This window comes from Rhinolophus sinicus, chromosome 12, assembly GCF_057876585.1.
Source record: "Rhinolophus sinicus isolate RSI-liver-muscle chromosome 12, RSI-T2T, whole genome shotgun sequence".
NCBI classification, from domain to species: Eukaryota; Metazoa; Chordata; class Mammalia; order Chiroptera; family Rhinolophidae; genus Rhinolophus; species Rhinolophus sinicus.
Window position 1 is genome coordinate 18665023 of NC_142512.1, and position 17820 is coordinate 18682842.

At 38.2% G+C, this 17820-nt stretch overlaps 1 protein-coding gene across 2 annotated transcripts in view; it reads right to left on the reverse strand.

Annotated features, from left to right (window-relative positions):
- RPA1 (replication protein A1) overlaps positions 1-17820 on the reverse strand; it is a 45586-nt gene that overhangs the window by 10026 nt on the left and 17740 nt on the right. For both annotated transcript variants that reach the window (XM_019755527.3, XM_074319587.2), the window contains 8 exons: positions 16215-16303; positions 7412-7504; positions 5359-5491; positions 4100-4202; positions 2542-2610; positions 2193-2385; positions 1928-2067; positions 1396-1544 (listed from right to left, as the gene is read on the reverse strand). In XM_019755527.3, the coding sequence (XP_019611086.3) occupies positions 1396-1544; positions 1928-2067; positions 2193-2385; positions 2542-2610; positions 4100-4202; positions 5359-5491; positions 7412-7504; positions 16215-16303 (969 nt within the window). The remainder of the gene's footprint in view (positions 1-1395; positions 1545-1927; positions 2068-2192; positions 2386-2541; positions 2611-4099; positions 4203-5358; positions 5492-7411; positions 7505-16214; positions 16304-17820) is intronic.

Below are 17820 nucleotides of genomic sequence, written 5' to 3' on the forward strand. Positions count from 1 at the left end.
GGACGCTGCCCTAAGCTGCAGACAATTGCCTTCTCATTCTGTCAGGCAAGCGGCTAAATCCGTCACAGAGGCACAGCAAGGTCCATAAATCTGTTTCGCCACTACTTGCTACACAAGTTTACGGTTTCAAAAACTCCAAGGAGACATTTGCCACCAACAACAGCTCATCAGGAGTCAACAGAGCAAGGAGAGAGGCAGCCCTTCCTACAATAAAAACTCCCCATTGTTATATCCAAGATCTAAACATCTCCAATCCTGGCCTAGGTGGGGTGTGTGCACTGCACCTCTCTTTGATCAATGCCCGGTTACTGTATTTTAGAGACAGCCATGTCTTTTTTATGCTGACCGGGATCACGGTTACTGACAAGTGAAATATGAAGACCTTAATGTGGGCATGCAATCAACCTGAGGTCAAGCTCCAGAGCCTGAAAGAAAACCAAGCAATAAAGACCCAAAGCTATGGTTATTTCTGGTTGGACTGCTCACGGGCCCCCTGCCTTATAAAACAATGCCAGCTACAAAATGTTAAATACAGATACATGTGGACCACACTCATAAGGCTGGTTTAAGTGACATGAACACTCCAGTAGATGTTTCATGAAACTATTCAAATACTAGTAGTACTGGTTCACATTAGACTCGAAACAAAAGTGGGGAGTATATAATATGAGCTAACTCTTTAGTCACTTAAACCCTAAGACATAGATGGAAACCGACCCCCACCCCCATGACCACAGCTATACAAATTATTTAAGCTCAAGCTAACGTGTTTTCCCTGATCACATCAATTCTTGCATACCACGTTTCAGTTTGAAGTGCTCTTTTGAGGCAGAGTTTTAACACCCTAAAAAGATAGATATAGGAGGAGATTTTAACAGGCTCTCCTAAGCTCCAGTGCTTTGGGAATAGCAATAAAATGCCAACAAAAGCCCATTGTTCTCACCGCACTTTGTCAGAGTCCCGTGAATAAGCGCTAGAAGGTGGGATCAGCACCAAAGACTGGACGGAACAAGAAAGCTTTCTCCCCCCACACCACAGTAACCCACAGCTTTACACCTCGGAAAGAGAGATGCCTTTAGCACACAGCTGCTAAAGCCTGGCCTCACCCTGCTTTGGCAGGATTGAGGTCAGCATGCAGCACTTCCATTCTAATTGCCTCCTCCTCCAACTCTCCAGGTTTGTCATGGGATTACAGGTTTGTCAGTTTAAGGGCTTTAACGGGATCCTCTCAGAAGGCATAATGCCGCTGAGAAATAGGGGAACTGCTCCATTTAGTACGAAGCCCTCTGCTCTGCTCGGCAGACAGCTCACATACTGATTGTAACAACCAAAAGAACCATCTCTTCTCAAAGCCCAGGCTTAAATAGCCCCTTTGTTTAGCCCCATAACACCTACCATCCACGAAGCTTATAGGCCTCTGGCATGTCCGGATTCACCATGACTGTGCTAGAAGACAGCACAGAGAGGCTCCGTCCACCAAAATCAGAAACTCGGGCTCCTTTGATAGCCATCACGGGTTGTCTAGAACCATCAAATTTATCAGCCTGCATAACAACAAAAATACCAAATACAAACAAGTGTCACTGGCAGGAAGAACACACAGAACATTTTTACCAAAAACTAGGGAAACGGTCAATAGCAGAGTGAATGCAATAAATGGTACATGGAATCTATACAAGATAACCTCACACGCAAGAATCTGCTGAGATACATCAAAACTAATGTAGAGTTAGGAGAAACAGCTTTTCGCTATGTAACACTTAAGTCATAACACATCTCACGGAAGTAAATAAAAAAAGGATTTCAAATATTCCCCTGACAGCGCAATCCTTCATTAGGATGGGTCGACGTGGGCCAAGTTCCACAACTCCCAGGACAAGTCACTACGTTTCTGCACATGCTCTGGCTGCTCAGTCCAAGTACTTACATCTTCTCCCCACAGAGTAGCAGACACCACTTTCCCTGACATGTCCATCAAATAGATATTTCTCTTAGACACTTCTCTGTTGTTAGACTTCACTGTGATTTTTGTGGCTTCTTCATAGCTCTTGCAGACCCCAATTATGTCTAAAACACAGGCACAATGTTTCAGCAAGAGATGGTCAAGGTTCCCATTACAGCACGACCAGCACGCAGGTAAGTCTCACAACACCGATCATCACCCCTCCCCTTGCTCTGGGAGGCAGACTTACCTACAAGGGAGTCCTTAGGTTTGCTCTCTAGGTCGTCAATCCCTGTGAATTCAAACTTAACTGTAGGTAAATGATGATCATCTTCACAGGGCATGACGGAAGTCTCATTATTGAAGGTCATCTCATAGTCGTTTTTAACAGCTGTGTATTGTTTGTTTGCAATCTTCAGAGTGCCTTTAGAGAAGTAATAGACCTGCAAAAGAGGCCAAGCCAGGGAACATGGGATAGTCCATCAAAGTGGACATGAAAACCCTGTACCACTACACAGCTCGCCAACGGACGGGAGTCCCCTCAGCCTCACTCACCCTACTGCTCACCCGTTTCAGTTCTAGACTCGACACTTCCATACCTTATTCACATCAATAAGAGGAAAGAACTTGTCCACTTGCTCATTGAAAGCAGTAGCTCTGATTTCACCCTGTGGAAGCATGCAAGAGCAGGTTACAATTGTGTTCAAGTTTTGCCAGTGAAAAACAGGACATTTTCTTTTTTCTTTTCACTTTTATTTATTTTAAGTGTGTTTTTCCAGGACCCATCAGCTCCAAGTCAAGTAGTTATTTCAATCTGGTTGTGGAGGGCACAGCTCACAGTGGCCCATGTGGGGATCGAACAGGCAACCTTGTTGTTAAGAGCACCGCGCTCTAACCAACTGAGCTAACTGGCCGCCCCAGGTCACTTTTTTTTTTAAGTGTCAAATGACCTCTTTAAAGCAGTAGCACAAGCAAAAATGAGATCAGTAAGAGGGCTACAGACACCCCAGAAACATATGTTTTATAGTTACACAGTCAAATTATTAATCCTATGAAACAACCTAAGTTTAATTAACTGATGCTGCTATCACACTTTATCAATCTCAAGGTAGAAACCCGGGAAAAAAAGAAACCAACAAACCCAAAAGTGAGTTTAATATTCTGACAACAAAAATAAAACTACTTTGAACACTGAGTGACACGACTAAAGCCCACGGGGAAGTGTGCTAAAATCATAATGATTCACCAGCTTCCCTCACATTTGCACTAAGCAAAGAATTACTTCATATTCATGAGTCATTGCCAAAAATGTTATAACAAGTCATGTTTTCAAGTTGCTTATGATTTGATTTTCACTTTTACTTCTCGTCAGTCAAAATGCTACAGATGGGTAAGAAACTTTAGTAAATGGCTGAAATTTTAGCCAACTGACAGAATAGGACAATAATCTGGTAAAAAAAAAAATTAGGTTCTGATAGGGATTCAAGCATTACCCAGTCAATACATTTGGGGTATTGTTCCATCTTCCAAAAAACCAACCTATTTTTGTCTGCCCTCTTAGAGCTTCGAACAAATAGGAAATATGTGGCAGTTTGAAAAGAATGCTTGAAGTACATATATATTAGGAATTATAGAAACAAAACTACTGGGCAGAAGAGAAACAGCTAACAGGACTGTGGAGATTCCACAACTTGGATTTTTTTGTCTCCTCATCATGGCTTGGTGTTGTTTACGCCAAGCACGTAGAGCGTCTGCATAGTCAGAATTCATCTCCCACAAAACCATTCACTCATCCAGGGAGCTGCCTCGTGCCTCCCGCTGGGGCTCAGAGCTCCACTTCGCTCATAAGCAGACATCACCTCCTACGGCTTCAACTCCGCCCGGCAGCAACGCAGACAGAGCACCTCTGGTTTCTCCTGCCCGTGAGGCTACTTACACATTTAGGAAACTAATGTCCACTGCCACAAATGCTTTCGTTTAAGGTCAAGGATTTTATTTATGACCTTTAACCCAAAAAAAGACTGCCACAGAGGGAAAACAACAGCAACAACCATGTTTCTTGCTGACCTGCTGTTGTTTTTCACCTCACTGGCCTGCACAGTGCCTCCTGTTTCTCAGCGCTGACTACTCCTATTTCCCCACTTGACAAATACTCACACTTTCATCCACTAGTTCTATAGAGAAAAGCTTCCCTTCCCCTCGGGAATTGCTCCAGGTACGGATCTGACTTTTGTTGGTAACACGAGCACAAATAGTCCACCTAAGAACCAAACGGATTATATTAGTGTTCAGAGTCTTGGGAAGGATTGGAAAGGTTCCATAACATCTTCCTATAGCCTTCTTTATCTTCTGCACACTCCATTTTTCTACAAGGTAAGCTATATTTTAATCCACCTAATTAAACCCCCAAGATGACATACAGGTTTGACAGTTTATGGAAGAACCAAATTGTAAAACATACAACGTAATTTAACACTAACTCATTCTCCTGTCAAATAAGTAAATTTATAAACTCTCTCCCTTCTCCAAAAAGCATCACCAAGGCAACAATATCCCCTTAATGACAAGTTCGAAGCTAGAAAATGCAGTAACACCAGCAATTATATTTTGCCACTATTTTCATTATGGGAACTGATATAACTGGTGTCAAATTTCTGTCTCATTTCTAATACACACTGAATAGAAATACAAGGTTATGAAACATGGCATTGGTAAGCCCCCAAAGAAAAATACACTAAAGCAGTATGACCTCAGACAGAAGACACTGAAAAATGAGGACAACTTCCAACTTCCATTCCTGAATGCAGGAGTTGGGTACATCAGTTACCTTACTTACAATTTCACAGGGGAACATATCTTCCCTACATTGTAAAGAGCTAAAGGATAAATAAAAACATATCTGAAAGAATTCTGAAAAGAGAACGTACTCATTTGCAACTGCTAAAATTAACTTTTAACAGAAAAAAGTCATATAAAAGAAATATCTATTCAGGGTATGTTCATGTGGTTACTACAAACAGTACAGATTCTTTAAGTCAACTAAATCAGAGTAACTTTTTTTAGACTAAAAGTTGCCTATTTATATGATGAGAAGATAAAACAAATGCCTTCTGAATTAGAATATTTAGTTTTACTCATAAGGCTACCAACTGATTCTTTAAGCATTAAATATTTTAAATTTCAAAATAAATGAAATTCCACATGCTATGGCAGATTGCTCTTTTCTGCCATTCTTTTCTGATGAGCAAGTTCAAGGCTGCCACAATTTGTACCCTCCTCCCCTTCCAGGAAAATAAAAAGAGGAAACCTATTTTATGTGTGGTTAACAGTGCACACATAAGTAAGTCAAGAGCCCATAATAACCGTTTACACTATTTTGTAAGTATGTTCTAAACTTATTCTATGGAATAACTCACTTGGATTGGTAAGGGGTGAGGCTAGAAATGGGTACCACTTTGGCTTGTGTTCCCCCAGAACTGTTCACCAGGCTGGTTCCTCCAGCTTTTCCAAATATCTTTGCAGCACCATAATCCTTAGATACAGTGGAACCTTTAAAAACAAATGCAAAGAAGGACAATCATAATTTTATTTAAAATTTATAGTTAAGTTTTTATAATAATTCTCCAGTACTGAGGCGTCACTGGTAAAACCATACAAAATGAGAGGTGAAATTTTTCCTTTTTAGTAGTCAAGAGATATGGAGGTCAAACAGAGACCTAAACAGGAGGCTAGAAAAGTGATCTAGGATGAATGCTGGGCACAAAGAAGTTCATTAGATATTTGCTGACTTATGCCCTGAGGTCAAGAAAATAAATAATGGTAATGAACCCAGGCACAGCTCTTTCAAAGGGCCACCCTCCTTAAACTTTTCCTTTATAGCAATGGGCAAGATAATGGGTCAGAGAAAGAAAATCAATCTCCTTGACTGGTAAAACTGATGGCAAGTCACTAGGTGCATGAGAAAAAAAGCAGAAGGAAAGGCTAGTAAGTAAAGGACATAGTGGATGAACCATCCGAGGTGAAGAATACCTGTCACAAATATATCACCTCAAAACATCCCCAGAAAACTCTCAGTCCTCAACTGGTCTACAGGACTGAAAAGTCCAGAATGAAGTTTATGGGTTTGAGTTCAGTTGAGAGCAAAGGGCAAGAATCAGTTGTTGGTTCAAGACAAACAGGTAGCTGGCCACCAGGATTCCTTCTGCTTCTTTTATCCAAGCCTAAGGAGCTGCCTTGCACTTGGAAAGGATAAGTAATTAAAGCCTGTAAGTTCATGAATTCCTCTGTATGTGCATTGTTTCTATAAAGCTTCAACCTCCCAATCAGGTTGCTTCCTCTCAACACACGCCGAGTCTTCCTTCTTTCACTACCAAACTGATTTGTGTTTAGGGAACATTAACTGATCTTTAAAATGAAGTATTAATATAAGCCAAAGACAGACAACTGAAAAAATAAATCTGTGGAAGGAGGGAGAGGAATAATATACTACCATTTGTATTTCAGCCTAAGGAAGTGACTGCTAGATTATTCACCATTTTAGATAATCTGCTCGACCACCTCCCTTCAACAGTACTTTAAGGCTCGTGTATGAATAGATCTGCTTATAAAGGGAGATAGATAGAAAGTAGGTAGATAGATTTTGCCAGGTAGATAAAAGCATCGAAGACCAACAGGGAAAAGTCTTACGTATTAAAAGTTTCACAGAAACATTAGTGACACCCTAACTTTGCTTTTTTATTTTAGAATCTTAGCATTGAAAAATAGAAACTAAAAAAGAAGTAAATAAATAAAAATAGAAACTAATAGTTGAGAGGAGGAGAGGAAGTGGTGTATGTGAAGCTGTGACAGAAAAAAGGACCTCTAAAGATAAATCCAACCAAATTCTACAAATCATAATTTTCAATGGTGGTCCCTAAAGCAACGGCCAGAAAAAAACCAAAATGATCCAGTACAGTCTCTCAGGACTTGCTGCAGAGAAAATTAAAAGAAGAAAGTATTTCTCATCCATGAGACTGAGAAGCAAACCTAGGACCAATATAAATGACACTGTCTTCAAGCAAAGATAAATACCCACGAGAGTCCAGAAAAATGGAAAACTTGGAGAGAGACAAGCCAAATTTAATAAGCGGATCCTAGTTAAAAGGCTAGAATTTAAAAGGTACGTAAGTTCAAAGTCAAGAGGGTGGAAAACCTAAGATGTGAGGAACTACCAGAAAAACTACTGACAGAGAAGAGTATATCATTCTGATACAAAAAAAGGCATATTAAGTACCTTGAAAAGACTGTCTTTAATCATTTTTTTTCAATCACACACTTTGCAGGAATTATTTAATTGGAATTATTCTTTGCAAGAAGCAACTGTCATGAATGGCATTTGGAAAACTCCCTTTAGTCCCAGACTAAATTTCAAAACATTATTCAAAAGCCTGACACGTGTCCTCAGCACCAGTCTCCACACGGCGGGCTTACCCGTTCCTGGGCTCCCATTCTGTTGCTGCGGCTTGCTGGTTGGTGGACTGACTGCTGAGGCTGGAGCAGGAATGACCTGCTGCTGCCCATGTCCTGAGGATCAAAGAGAAAGACCATTTTCGTACAAATAACTTGGGTTAAAAGAGTTAAACTTACGTAGAAGAAATACTCTGAGAAAGCATGAATTTTTGATTTCTGTCAAAGACTCGACAGGGTCACAATTCACGCTGGGGCAGTCAACTGCATGCGGTGAATTTGCTAGGGGTTCACTTTTGTTTTCATGACATAAAAGGTTGGCTCCATTTACCTTTCACCTGCTTATAATTGATAGCTTTCAGTTTTAATGAGGTTCTCCCCTAAAGGCTTGCCCATTTCTCCTGCATGAACCTGAAGGAAAGCCACTGGGCTGAATCTGTGACAATATCACTATTTCCATAGCAACAAATCGATGTCATCAACAGAGCTGTGTGTTCACGGCAGGATCTATTAGAAGAAAAAGCTGGGTGGTAAGAAAAACCTAAAAGCAGTTCAATTGTCTCTGAAGTGCTCTTGGTTCAAAGGAAAGGAGACATTCAGAAAGGATTGTACTCCTTGCCTCCCAAACAAAGCAACCTTATTTTGCAACTGACAGTTGGTGGAAAATAAGAGTTGAAAGAGCCTTAGGTACCCTGAAGTGCTAGTGAACTGTCACAGCAGGAAGAGATGAGAATGGAGTTCAGAAGCAGGTGTGTCAAGGAAACAGGAAGATTAAAAGGAAAAGAGGGGAAATGAACATGTCTCTCAAGCAGAAAATAAGAAACACCATACCATTAGAGTATTTATTTATCCCTCATCCTTTCTACAAATGTTTATGAAGTTGAAAGATGTTAAGATAGAAAAATACACCTAACTGAAAACAAAAACAAAAACAAAAACAAAAAAACCCCAGATTCACAGAATTTGATTATGCCTTTGTAACTGGCACTAAAAGTAGAAGTCAACCTAACCTGTCTGGGCTGTTCACTCAGAGTGCTTGCAGCACACAAGCGCAGCTCAAAAAAAATTTCCTAGTGTGCCCTCAGAACAAAGATGGTGAGTGCTGCTGAAAAAGCTGCCCTCCTGTCACCCTGTCGCTGCCTTCTCCAATCACTGGGTTTATTCCTGCTGGGTTTTCCAAGGCCCTAACTCAAATGGGCATATTACACACCGATGTCATTTCCTTCTGCCAATGTTACTCTTAACTGGTACGACTAAATGAGAGTAAACTGTGCCATTAGAGTAAAATTAATATAGCATAAAATTAAAAAGTTAAACAGAATTGGGTTATTCTTTAGTTCTTCCTATGGAGAGAAAAATTGAGAGACCTTACTTACACAGAAAAAAGAGCCTAGATTCTTGATAGGGAATTTTTGTGTTTACTTTTTAGCTTTTCCACTATCTCTGAATTTACAAAGTATCATATGAAATTGAGAGGGAGAACTGCTTGTCTTTGATAATAACGTGTCTTGTGAAGGAACATTTTGAAATTCTACAATGAATCTTTTTTTTAAATCAGTAGGGAAAAGATGAGTTGCTCAGTAAACAGTATTGGGGCTAAATGGCTAGGAAAAGAATTATTTTTATGTGTTTCATGAAATATATTCAAAAGAACGAAAAGATTTAAACCTTCAAAGATGGTACCACAAAAATACACAGACCCCTGCTATACTCCATTGTAGTTTCTCCCTCTCTTTTTATCTCAAACATGCCCAAGCTCTTGAGTGGCTTCCTCGTTACAATGTCTGCTTCTTCAAGTATCTTGTTGAACAGGACATGGTCAAAGGATCATGCTGATCTTTACTGTTTAATTTCTATCAAAATGTAACCAACATTTATGAGGTACCTGGAGTAAATTCACATAGACAGAAAGTAGAATAGTGGTTACCAGGGGCTGGGGGAGTGGGAAATGGGGAGTTATTGTCTCATGCCTACAGTTTCAGTTTGGGATGATGGACGAGTTCTAAGGGTGATGGTTGCACAACAATGGAATGTACTTAATGCCACTGAACTGTACACTTGAAAAAGGGTAAACTATACATTTTGTTATGCATATTTTACCACAATTTTAAAAAATGTAACTTACCTGTTTACCTATTCAAAGTGAAGATTTTTTTTGACATTTTAACACATGAATTAAAATTAGTGTTATAATTTCTTTTTAGTAGTACATAATGTAATGGTACAGTCTTATAATCATTGGATTCTTAGATTCAATGAAGTACAATATTTAACAAGACACCAATTATGCCCTATAATAGACATTAGTATCAGCTACCATTTTTGAGTGCTTACTATGTACCAGGTACACAGTTAAATGCATTATTCCATTCAATCTTCAACCCTACGATATAGATAGTCTTATTATACCCATTTAACAGATGAGAAAACTGGGTTAAAGAGATCATGTAACTTGCTCAAAGTCACAGAGCTAGGAAAAGGCAAAAGCCTTGTCCTGAACATAGGTTTATCTGACTAGATCCATCCACTTCACCATCTAGTTAATATTTAATTGTAAGCAACCAATTCTAGCAGCCAAACTCTAATTATATAGAACATAACTAATAACCCTCACATCTGGTAGCCAGGAAAAGCTACTAATCCATTTATCAGAACAATCCTTAATTCTGGCTTTGGACCATATTTGCAAATCTAGCATAGGACACAAGAGACTCAAAGTAAATGGACGGTAAGAATCCTGGTGCATTCTAAATAGCAACAATTGCTCTTCAATTTAACGTGCTTCAACACAGATCTGAAAGAAATCAGTCTATAGCTAAATAAAAATCTTCCTAAATTTAAAATTATACCTGAAAGCAGAAATGCAGGGACTTAACTTCTGATAATTTTCTGTTTTGTTCCACCTGTAAATCAAACCATTTCCACAAGAAGGATCAAGGTCATAATTCTTACTCGTTTGCTCTATGCTGGCTTAATATCACTGGCTCTGACCTGGGAGGGAAATAGGATAGTTTAAAGCAGACTCTAGCTCCTCAAGTTACTTGCCCTCACACCAATCTTTTTTATTAAAATCATTATAATGGTAGGTGAGCCACAAGCAGATAAAAATTATCTAACAGATGATGGAAAACAGAATGACAAAATCTCAACTTCTATTAGCAAGTGCTTTCTTAACAACAACTACAAAGAATATAAAGAAGAGTCAATTGAAGTTATAATTTCCTGCTGGCAGAAAATGGACAGAATCAGGGAGAAAAAAAAACCCAACTAATAATGAGTAATAGTACTAAGTATCATATAAGAAATGTAAGTCTAAGAATATCATGATTAGAAATAGTATAGGTACATAGAATTAATATACATATTGACAAAAATATATAGCGGCTAATATGGAAGATTTAAAATCATCCAATCCAGTATTGTATGAAATATGAATTGTAACTTTTATTTCCCACATTTAAAAAATCCTTTAAGTATCTTTATTTAAGGTAGTACTAGTCCCACAAGACAATTTCAATGCACATTCTGGAATACCTCTGCCTATTTCTGGGCTGGGTTTAGTCAATTAATTTTACTGGTCACCTGATATGTCATAGGTTCTGGGAGGATAGACTCTAACTTTAGTTCTCTATCCACTAATAATAGACAATCAGAAACCATTTCTGTGAAATACACCTGTAAAGTAATAGTCATTGTAACAAAGCTATTTCCAGAATGGTCCAAGTAACAATGTGTGATTGATCTAGTTACAATGAAATTCAATGGCACATAACCCTAAACAGCAAAATCTTCTCTCATCCCCTCCGCACTTTAACAGACCCTGAAGAAAGGAAAGAGCCAATGGAACTGGGTATTGAGACCAAGGAGTTCTTCCCATAGTTCCATAGTCTGACCTCAAGCGGTAATTACTTTTTAACCCTTTTATCTCTTTATCTCAAATACTTTTGCCCCTGAAACACAAAATGTCCAAAGGACCATTTAATTAAATACAACATAAACAATATTAGGAATGTGGCCAAAGGTGATAAACCCGGGCACAGTCATCTCTGCCTCACCTCAGTGGCATCCAAAGATTTCATAGAGATGCTAAGCATTGCTTTGTTTTAACTCTCCTTCCTAAAAGCTGAGAATAAAGATAGACTAATGTGCTCATTTTAACAAAACTTCACTATTGCAAAACAAATGTGATGTTTCCATTTAATATTTTAGAACTTTACCTGAATAAACTCCAGCTTTCCCTCTCCAATTTAAAGCACCAAATTACTACTAGTTTGTGTAGTCACAAATTAAAATGTAAAAGGTTCTAATTTCTGGAACAAGCATGGTGATGACCTAGTCCCAAATCTTCCCACTTCTCCTAAAAATTATACAGAGCAACAAAGAGAATATCCAAACCATACCCAAATATTCCACATATAGACTACATGTTTAGTGAAACTAGGGGACAGAGAAAACCCATAAATTCCAAATTATGTGAAAGTGAAGCCCCAAACCACAACAGTAAGACGAAAGCAGCCTGGATGATTTAAATGTAAAAAATAAAATCACACAAGTACTAGAATAAAACATGGGTGAATGCCTTAATAACTTTACAGTGAGGAAAACCTTTCTAACTATGGCTCAAAACCCCGAAGTCATAAAAAAATAATTGGAAAATTCAACTTCATAAAAACCAAAACACTGCTGCATAGCAAAAACACCACAAAGTCAAATAGATTTTGTAAGTCATATCAGAGGAAAAAGATTGATCCCTCCTCACTTTTTAAAGAACTCTTAGAAATTGAGAAGAAAAAGACAACCAACCCAAAAGACAAATGGACAACATAACAGCTCACAGAGAAAAGGCCCTTAAACATTTAAAGGGATGCTCACCTTGCTCAGAATACAATTTAAAACTACCTGGAGATGCCAGTTTTCATCTATCAGATTGGTGAAAATTCAGAACATACTCAGAGTATGTGGTTAATGTTCATATTGGTTCACAAAGCTGTGAAGAAACCAATATTTTCATGCATTGCTCATGGAATGTAAAATTATTCCATCCTATGGAGGGGAATTCAACCATACCTACTGACCGCAGATGCATTTATCCACAGATCCAGCAATCTCACTTCTGGCAATCAAACCCCCTCTGCGCATACCTCTGCATACATATAAAGTTGTTCATTGCAGTAGTGTCTTAATAGCATGGAAACAACCCATGAGTCCATCAGTAAAGGGCTGGTTAAATTACTGAGCAGTCACATAACAGAACACTCCATAACCATTTAAAAAAAAAAAAAGGAAGATCTCTCTCTATATGAAATATCTCTAGGCTGAGAATTTTTTAAAAAGCAGAATAAAAAAGAGGCAAGGTAGTGTACATAGTATCCTTTTTGTACATAGTAAGCAAAGTGAAGTATGGAATGAGAATATAGAATATCTGTACTTGACTATATTTACATATAGAAACACATGAAGGATAAAAAGAAATGACTAAAATTGGTTACCCAAAGTGGGCAGCAGTGAGTAGGAACAGTGTGGGAGGAGGCAGGGGTAGGAGTAAGATTTCTCTAAATACATATTTTATAGTTTTGAGTTTTGAAACATGTAACTATATTATCTTTTCAATAATTGCTTATTTAAAAAGCTCTCTATCTTAATTATATTTCAATTTTTAAAAATTATACAAGTTTTAATGGACAAACATACTATGAAATAGAGATAACTTCCAATTAGTCATGTGTTGGACATTTTGCTTAATGTCTGCATACTTGTATACAGCAATGATCCCATAAGATTATACGAGAGCTGAGAAATGCCTGTTGCCTAGTGACGTCATAATGTCATAGCAAACTGCATTAGTTGTGTGTTGGTGGTGATGCTGGTATAAACAAACATATTATGTTACCAGTTGTATACAAATATAGCACACACAATTATGTACATAATACTTGATAATGATAATAAACAACTATGTTACTGGTTTATATTATTTACTATACTACACTTTTTATTGTTATTTTAGAGTGTATTCCTTCTACTTATAAAAAAATTTGCTGTAAAATACTATGCTGTGTTACACCAGCAGCAGCCATACATTTCGTTTACTTCATCTCTTGATTATATCATGTTCCCTTGAGCTTGATTTAATCTCATGTTGTTTCATACAGTGACATACTGTACAGGCATGTAGCCTGGGAGCAACAGGCTGTACCATAGAGCCCAGGTGGGTAGGAGGCGATACCATCTAGTTTTGTAAGTGCCCTCTGTGATGCTCCACAATGACAAAGTCACCTAACGACGTACTTCTCAGAATGTATCCCTGTCATTAAGTGGCATGTGACTAAATATATAACATTCCTGTAATGGATTCACTCACAATCTATTAACTTAAATACAATTTTCACAATAGGCAAGAATTTTGATATAAAGGCCAATCTCTGAGTGTCTGGGTCCAGTGGCAAGTGGGATAACGACTGGCAATCAGAAACAATGAGTCATTTCTTGAAGCAACTCATCTGCTGTAGGACCGTGAGCAAGTCACTTCGTCACTTCACTCACCTTCATTTTTTACTATGATTAAAACTATCGATCTCTAAAATAGTTCCTTCTTATTGGCAACTAAAAGAGAGACCAGTTTAAAAAGTAACTTTTAAAAATTGAATCAAAAAACTAAAAAATAAGTAAACTATCTCTAACATTCTGTTACTGTGCTCAGTGCTCTCCTAGGGTTTAGGCCTGAGCTCCTCAAACTTTCCTTTCCTTTCTATTACTCCACGCAGGCAAAGGCTAGAACTGAGCTCCAGGTAGGAAGACAGGATGCAGTTTACCTCCAGCACAAGAATTATTGGGATCAACTCTATTTATCCTCAGGCAAAAGCCCAACTAACACCAAAAATAAAGGATAAACTGAAGAACTACATTTGATAAGTTTAAAGTAGGACTGTGAATTAGTATATTTCAATGGAAACCACCAAAGCACCTTTCTCTATTAGGAGCAACAGAGAGAATTTAATTTTCTCTTTGAGTTTAAAAAAACAAATGTACTTACTTTTCTACTGAGAAATAATATGGGAAGGAGGAGGAAATACACAGTGGAAGACTTCAAATAAGTCACATATAAAATTTTGAGCATCTCGACACTGACCTGATGAAAGTCACTTTTAATTTTTTCAATGTCACATATACAATTAAAATAGCCAATATACTCTGTTATTTAGTAATTTTTTCTTATAAAAAAATTCAGTAAATATTAAAGATACAGGCACATCTCGTTTTATTGCACTTCACAGATACAGTGCTTTCATCAACATCAAGGCAAGACCCTCCACCAGCAAAAAGATTATGACTTTTGCTGATGGCTCAGATGAAGGTTAACTTTTTTTAGCAACAAAGTATTTTTTAAGGTTTGTACATTTTTTAGACATAATGTATTGCACACTTAGCAGACTACAGTAGAGAGTAAACATAATTTGTATATGCACTGGGAAACCAAACAATTCGTGACTCATTTTACTGTGCTATTCACTTAATTGTGGAGGTCTGGAACCGCACTTGCAGTATCTGAGGTATGCCTGTATTAACCCTTTGTCAGTCCTATCTTCTGTAACTATTTTATCCTAGATGAAGTTTTACATACTTTGTATTTTTAACATATAAAATTTTATTTCAATATAATCAAATATTCATTGTGAATTACTCCAATACATTTATGTAGCCCCAACCTCTTTTGTAAAATTGTTTGATGGTTTCATTTTCTAACTTTTTAAACAAAGCTGGAATTTATTTTGGTGACAGTGAGGCTATAATTTTATTTTTTAAATTTTATATCATGCATGTATTTTTTTATTTTTTTTTTTGAAGGGGAACAGGACTTTATTGGGGAACAGTGTGTACTTTCCAGTACTTTTTTTCCAAGTTGTTGTCCTTTCACTCTTAGTTGTAGAGGGCGTAGCTCAGCTCCAGGTCCAGTTGCCGTTGCTAGTTGCAGGGGGTGCAGCCCACCATCTCTTGTGGGACTCGAGGAATCAAACTGGCAACCTTGTGGTTAAGAGCCCACTGGCCCATGTGGGAATCGAACCGGCAGCGTTCGGAGTTAGGAGCATGGAGCTCTAACCTCCTGAGCCACCGGGCCAGCCCCGGCTATAATTTTATTTTTATTTGACTTGGTGGAGGGGCAGATAAGCCTCCTCCTTTTAAGGGGTCAGTGATTAAAGATTCTTTGCCTTTTTTCTAAAACTATTATTGTCTCTCTTGTTTAAATTAATTGAATTTTTCTAATTTCATTATGCTTTTCTATGTACTTTCACAAGAAAATCAAAATCATTATTAAGAGACAATCACTGTGGAGAGGATTCTGGGGAAAGGGCAGAATAGGAAGCAGCAGGAATCTATCTCCCAACCTAGACTACAATTGCGCTAGCTGAATCTGTCTGCTGTAACTATTCTGGGGGAGGTGGTCCTGTGGGCCTGAGGCCTTACCCTGTGGGATCTGAGGCTAACTCCAGGTAGGTGGTATCAGGACTGAACTGAATTGTAGACTCCCAGCTGGCACCCACAGAGAATTCGAGACTTACTTAGTGTGGGGAAAACAATCCACACATTTAGTTACAGAAGTGCCAGAAGTGTGAATGTTGAGTAAAGAGAAAAACACAGAAGTTTTTCCTTTATGGACTGTTACCATCATTTCTCCCGTAATGAAAAAAACTGAAAAAAGAACCTGGTTCCTAGACCCCCAAATCACGTTTTATTAAGACTAACAAATCAAACTGAACCCAAAAAGTAGAATTCCAGATCTATAAAAAGGTATTCATTTGAGTGTTACAACCTGTAAAAAGCATCTTACCTTCATTATAGGGCACTGGATTGCCAATCTTTAATCCAACTGCTTCAGCTGATTTCAAAACGTCTAACTCCATCAAAATAACTACTCTCCTACAAAGGCAAATAAATAGAAACAAGTTAGAAAAAATAAATTCAGAAGCCTTATAAATGACAAGCTACTTAAAAAGCTTTCCACCAATAATCATTTTGATAAAATGATTTCCCTTTGTCAGCTGGCTTTCATTATTGAATAACTTGAGAAATATATGATAGCAATTCCTACATAAATATTTCCCTTAATCTTTCACTGCATCATTATCAAGGCTTCTTTCGATCACAGGGTTTTCATTTCCCATCTAGTCCCTTAATTAAAATGCAGTGTCCTTACTACATACCATATCTTCAAGGAGCAAATGACATGATAAGAATTTAGATTATTAAACACAAGAATATGTGGCACAACAAGAGGTGATTTATTTTCAGAAACATAACACTTACCTAAACAATTACCTTTTCCCAGGGAAAATCAGTATGACTATATATATATGTAATTAGTTTCAGGTGTACAAAGCAACGTACTAATTAGATACTTATACCCCTCATAAAGTGATAATCCCCCGCCCCATGACTGTAGATATTTTTTTTTAATGTAATAATTCTCTAAGAACTGAGTTCTTTGACCTACTTTTAACTCTAATTAAAATCTGCAGTAACTGCCCAAGGACCATAGGCCAAAAACTTCCACTTGGCCCACGAGGCTCTGTATGGTCTGGCCTTCTCATCTCACACCAGAGTGGCACTCTAGCCATACTGTTTCCTTCCAGTTACTGGGGTATGTTATATTCTCTTGTGCCGCAAGGCCTGTGCGTAGGCCTCTTTCTGACCGGGATGGCCTCCTCTCATTCTGCCTCATCGAATACTCATTTTTTGGCTCTCGTCTCAAACATCACTTCTTTAAGAGACACTTCCTTAACCTTTAGTTCAGATCAGGTTTCTGTTATAGTCTTTCCTATAGCTACGACTTCTTTCCTTCAGATCACTTCTCTAAGGTTTAATTAATATATAGTTTATATGTTCATTATTTATGTATTCATTCATACATATTTTGATTGTATATTCATCATTTATCTATTTCTCCTACTAGCCTGCACTTTCAATGAGGGCAGGTATCCTCCAGGGCTTAATGCAACAACTGCGCCAGTTTGTATTGTTGCTCAGTACAAACTTGAATGTCATGATCATGTCTGTATTTTAAAGAGAACTACAACACAGAGAAGGAAATTTTAGGGGAACACGACTGGAGGCAGGGAGACCAACAGGAGAGAACTAACGGTAGCCTAAATTAGGGTAGTAGCAATAAAAAAATTTAAAAAAAGTGGAGGGGCAGCCAGATGGCTCAGCTGGTTAGAGTGCAAGCTCTCAACAACAAGGTTGCCGGTTCAATTCCCGCACAGGATGCTGGGCTGTGCCCCACCGCAACTAAAGATTGAGGGCGGCAACTGAACTTGGAGCTGGGCTGCACCCTCCACAGCTAGACTGAAGGACAACGGCTTGGAGCTGATGGGCCCTGGAGAAGCGCACTGTTCCCCAATATCCACCCCTACCAAAAACAACAACAAAAAAAGTGG